Source organism: Salvelinus sp. IW2-2015, linkage group LG18 (assembly GCF_002910315.2).
Source record: "Salvelinus sp. IW2-2015 linkage group LG18, ASM291031v2, whole genome shotgun sequence".
Classification (NCBI taxonomy): Eukaryota; Metazoa; Chordata; class Actinopteri; order Salmoniformes; family Salmonidae; genus Salvelinus; species Salvelinus sp. IW2-2015.
In genome coordinates, this window is record NC_036858.1 from 11803777 (window position 1) to 11809578 (window position 5802).

Genomic DNA, 5802 nt, shown 5'->3' on the forward strand with positions numbered 1-5802 from the left:
TTTAGGAATGGACCTCGAATGAGGTGGGACTATACAACATTATAACTTTATGGGAAAAGTTGGTTACAATAACAACACAACATAAAGCAAAGTAATCATGTTAAGTCAAAGTGGAAGCAACGGTTCCGGTTCAAGTACAATAATATAATCCACAAAGAACATGAAGTCGATGTACACACCTTCTCGCCAAATATTAATATGTCAGGATAGAGTGGATAACAATCAAGGTAATATAAGATATGCGACAATGTAAGTATGAGTTATAGACAGTGCAAACAACAACAGATAGGATAAGGTAAAGAATATTAGAGTAAAGGTTCGCATAGACTAATAGGAAGGGTCAAAGAAGAAAAGATTAGGGTGGATCCAACACATCACCTTTCTTGATGTGCACGACAAGAAACCAAGCAGTGAATCACTGGGGGAAGGAAACGACGGTCTCCAGAGAGAGATGAGAAGACATGGGGAATCGTGGTTGAGCGTTACGCTGGGCGGCAGGCCGGTGTGGCAACCGATCGGTGATTGAAGGGTAGAGAGGTTAAGCTCTGAGAATGCTCAGTCGGTTCGGGACGTTCTTTAGGTTGAGAACTTTATGGTGGTAGATAAAGGGGGTCTGATATTGGGCTTGGGTGGGATTGGACAGTGTTGGTAGGGGCAGGGACGGAGGGATGCGAGGGGGAGAGGGGAGAGAGAGGACGTCATGGTAGTGGAAGAAGGTGGATATTTGCGGAATCGACCTGTGTGTGGTATGGGGGATCCTCGTGGTATGTGTAAAGAGGTAGATACTGATAAAGTTCTTCTCTTGTGTGACGAGAAAAATACTTAGATGAAACTATGGAAGCGAGGATTGGTGGGGTGGGTGCCAGACATTAAACGACAAGTATAGGTTTATAGAGAGGCCACACTAAAGGTACATGAGTGATACTGTGAATTAATGTCTACAGCATGTAGATACTAGGGGTAGGTGTACTTTATACTTTTAGTCATTGATCATGCTTTTGTGTGTTTTTGTGTTAATCTTAAGTAGAATACTTCACTCCAGAATCTTGGTCTATAGAAAAGATGTCAATCAGGTGAATCATATCAGAGTGGGGTGGCGTTGATGATTGTTAAACGAGGAGTGAGTAGAAGAATGCGTCGAGATGGTGTATCGGAACGAGATGTAGGAAGAAGCGGCTTCCAAGTATAGTTGGTTACAAACATTGCGTGTTACAAACGTTGATCAATATAACTCCTAATATGGACGATAGCTTACCTTTTCCGTTGGCGTTACTCGCAAGGTGATAGTGTGATGACTAATAATTACTTCAGGTACGTAGTCTCCGCTATAGAGTCTTTCTTTTTTTGAATCACTAAAAACATTGAAATTTTAACATTGTTCTATAGCATAAGACAAAGAAAGTGATTGACGAGCTGGTGGGTCAGAATTTGTATACACAGTGCAGTGAAGTGACGTCATAAGGATTAGGACGCTAATGAATTTAATTAGATCTTCAGACTGATTTTTTCGATTATAGATGAAATCTCAATGCTGTTTATGCATCGCTATGAACATTATGTTGGATGCGTCTCGGTTGTGGATGGTTCTAGTGCTGTTTTATATATCAGGGCTTCTCTTGGGTGTCAGTTTGGTATTGTAACTCCTTGCACAAGGCGAGGTAGCGTCTGCCTGATGGTTGTTGCCTCTACGGCCTCCTCCACGTGTCTGATGTACTGGCCTGTCTCCTGTGCGCCTCATGCTAAATGACACTACGCTGACAGACACAAGCAAACCTTCTTTGCCACAGCTCGCATTGATGTGCCATCCTGGATGAGCTGCACTACCTGAGCCACTTGTGTGGGTGTAGACTCCGTCTCATGCTACATAGAGTAGAGCACCGCCAGCATTCAACAAGTGACCAAAACATCAGCCAGGAAGCTAGGAACTGAGAAAGTGGTCTGTGGTCACCAACTGCCATAATCACTCTTTATTGGGGTGGTCTTGGCTAATTGCCTATAATTTTTCACCTTTTGTCTTATTCCATTTGCACAACAGCATGTAATGTATTGTCAATCAGTGTTTGCTTCCTCAGTGGACAGTTGTGATTTCACAGAAGTGTGCATTGACTTGGAGTTACATTGTGTTGTTTAAGTGTTCCTTTAGTTTTTTGAGGCAGTGTATATATATACATCTGCTTATACTTCTGGCCCCTTCTTTGGCACTTGTGTTTTAACAACCCTCCAGACGAGCTTCATGCCATCAACTCTCCTTCGCTGGCTCAATTGCTCTTAAATAAAAAGTAACCTTTAAATGCATGCTCTTCAACCGGTATGCTGCTGCACTGCCCGCCCTCCAACATCACTACTCTGGACGGTTCTTCTGCGACTTAGAAATTATATGGACAACTACAAATACCTAGTGTCTGGTTAGACTGTAAACTTCCTTCCAGACTCAACATCAAACATCTTCCAATCAATGTTAAATGCTAGAATTGGTTCTATTTTAGCAACACAAGCATCCTTCACATCATGCTGCCATCTATACCCTGTTAACCTGACCATCCCTACCGATTCTCGACTTCGGCGATGTCATTTACGCAAATTGGCCTCCAACTACCCCTACTCATAAATTGATGCAAGTCCTATCACAGTGCCATCGTTTTGTCACCAAATGCCCAATATAACTACCCTACCACTGCACCTTAACGCTTCAGTTGGCCTGACTCGCTTCATACCGATCGCCTTCAACCGCATGGCTCCAGCGTATCTACAAGACCCTGCTAGGTAAGTTCGTTCCCCCCTTATCTAAGCTGTGGTCACCATAGGCAGCACCACTGTAGCCGCACTCCAGCAGGTATATTCTCTCTGGTCACCCTCAAAACCCAATTCTTCTTTGGCCGCCTCTTCTTCTAGTTCTCTGCTGCAATGACTGGAACGAACTACAAAAATGCTCTGAACTGAAACCAACTTATCTCCTCCTAGCTTTAAGCACCAGCTGTCGAGAAGGTCACAGATTACTGCACCTTTACATAGCCCATCTATAATTAGCCCAAACAACTACCCCTCCCCCTATGTATTTATTTATTTATTTTGCTCTCTTTTGCACCCCATTAATTTATATCTCTATTTGCACATTCTTCCACTCAAATCTACCATCTCCATGTTTAGCTTGCTTTATTGGTATTTTTACTTTTGGCACCATGGCTTTTTTTGCCTTTACCTCCCTTATCTCACCTCATTTGCTCACATTGTATAAGACTTATTTTTCTACTGTATTATTGACTGTATGTTTGTTTTACTCATGTGTAACATGCTGTGTTGTTGTATGTGTCGCACATGGCCTTTACTTTATCTTGGCCAGGTCGCAATTGTAAATGAGAACTTGTGTCTACGCCTACCTGGTTAAATAACAGGTGAAATAAAAAAATAAATGCAAAATTGGTTCCTAACTTTCCCCTGAAAATTGAATATCACGGGGGCTATTCATGCTAATGCAGCAATGCCACAGGATGGTTTTTGTGCTGGTCATTATTCCTGGTTCTACATTTTTTGCATGGAACAGTCGATTTATTTCTAATTATTCCGTGAGACCCTGGTGAGTATTGGTAGGTCCGTGACTAGACTCATATGTTAACAGGAGTAGTCTCACAAGCAGTCCAATTACTGAGCAACACCCTGCGACCTTGTTAGGTCCTGGTTGTTTGTTAATTTGCCATGATGTGCTTGTTCTTGAAATGTTTTGTATCATCGACCCATGAAGTTGTTTAGGGAGAATTTGATTTTGAGCGGGGGTGGGAACAATGCCCCGTATTATCAACAACAGGCAAAGGAACAGGTGTATTAAAGGACACTGCACTCCTACCAGAGACCCAGGGTCCAGGCAGCGTGGAGGGACTAGGGAGGGCTAGCTACCTCTGAAGTAGGGCACTATGTTGTGCTGCTGGAGCGATGGCCAGGGTGGTGGGTTTTGAGGGGCAGAGCAAGTAGTTCTGCCTCCGGAGAGACTCTGCCACCGGGAGACATTTTACCAGGCTGTGTCAACGCCCAGGCACCTGCAGCCCAAGGGAACTTGGGGGGATGACCCCTTAGTAGTCCATGGGGAGGGAGGAGGAGTCATAGCCAAGGAGAAGAGGTACTTAGGCCCCCCGTGTAGGCTGAGGGGTGGGGGGGGGAGCTGGAGTCAAGGGCCTGGCATATTATTACCCATTGCTTTACGGCCATCTAAGATCTCTGTAGGAGAAAATGGTTGAGGAGAAGGACAAGATGTTTTTCAGGGCACGAGGGACCCCAATAGTAGTGTCCCCCACCCATAGTAGTATCAATAGTAGTGTCCCCCACCAATAGTAGTGGTCCCACCCAATAGTTAGTGTCCACCCATACTAGTAGTGTCCCTACGTCGAATAGTAGATCAATAGTAGTGTCCCCCACCAAATGTAGATAATAGAGTGTCCTCCCTAGTAGTGTCCCACCCAATAGTAGTGTCCCCCACCCACTAGTAGTGTCCCCCACCCAATAGTAGATCAATAGTAGTGTCCACCCAATAGTAGATCATTAGTAGTGTCCCCCACCAATAGTAGATAATTATGTCACCCCATAGTACCAGTAGTTCACCGATCATAGTGTGTCCACCTAGAATATAGTTACCAATAGTATAAGTGTGTCCCCCCCAATAGTAGATCAATAGTAGTGTCCCCAACTAGTAGATTAATAGTAGTGTCCCCACACATAGTAGATCAATAGTAGTGTCCCACCAATAGTAGATATAGTACGTGTCCACCATAGTAGATAATCTGTTCTTTTACACATTCTGTGGTAATGCCATGTTATGTGATGGTACCACCTCATTCAACGAGCAGAAAGGAATGAGAATTCATAAAATGTCGGAACAGGAAACAGATCTTCAATATAACATGTGTCTCTTGAAGTAATAGAATTACCAATCAAGATGAACCTAAATCAGGTTGCCACTTTTTGGAATATGATGCAACGTGGTAAAAATTACATCAGCACTAATGCAATTGCTGCATATTATTGACTACATTTGTAGATATGCATATCATTATATTATAATAACGTATGATATTCATAATAGCTAAATACTTTTACTATACATTAAATATGATATTACCGCATTTTGACTGTGTTTTTTTTTTGTTTTAACTACTGTAGCTGACGGGTGAGGGAGGAGGGTGAGGGAGGAGGGGGTACCTACCGGCCTGCTGTAGTTCTGGGGGGAGCGGAAGGGGTACCATACTTCCAGGGAGCTGTTGGAGCTGGGGCTGGAGGGCCTCCTCTGACGAGGCTTCTCTCCGTCACCTGGAACAAGGGACGGAAGATGATGTCATAGTATGTTCTAGTGATGTCATAGGAGGATGCCATACAAAGGGGGAACTGAGTCATGGATAGAGGGCAAATCGTAATACAAAGTTACTCACTCCTTTTAATCACAGTGTATGGTGCGAGGGAGAGGGGAAAAGAGAGAGAGAGAGACGAGAGATGAATATGATGTGAGATAGATGAAATAAGGAGAGAGAGAGAGAGAGAGAGAGAGTCCGGAGAGAGAGTTTAGAGAGAGGAGGAGAAGAGAGGAGAGAGAGAGAGAGAGGAGGAACAGAGAGAAGGAAAGAGAAAGAGAGAGAGAAGAGACAGAGAAGAAGGTTGACGGAGAAAGAGAAAGTGAGAGAAAGAGAGAGAGAGAGATGAGGAGGAGAGAGAGAGATCGAGGAGAGAGAGAGAGAGAGAGAGAGAGAGAGAGAGGAGAGAGAGAGGAGAAGAGAGAGAGGAGAGCGAGGAGTACATAATTAAGAGAGAATGCGAGAAGGT

At 43.8% G+C, this 5802-nt stretch overlaps 1 protein-coding gene across 1 annotated transcript in view; it reads right to left on the minus strand.

Moving 5' to 3' along the window:
* Positions 1-5802, minus strand: part of LOC111978116 (uncharacterized) — a 104833-nt gene that overhangs the window by 44174 nt on the left and 54857 nt on the right. Inside the window, 1 exon segment of the mRNA XM_070448188.1 lies at positions 5188-5332. Within this exon segment, the coding sequence (XP_070304289.1) occupies positions 5188-5332 (145 nt within the window).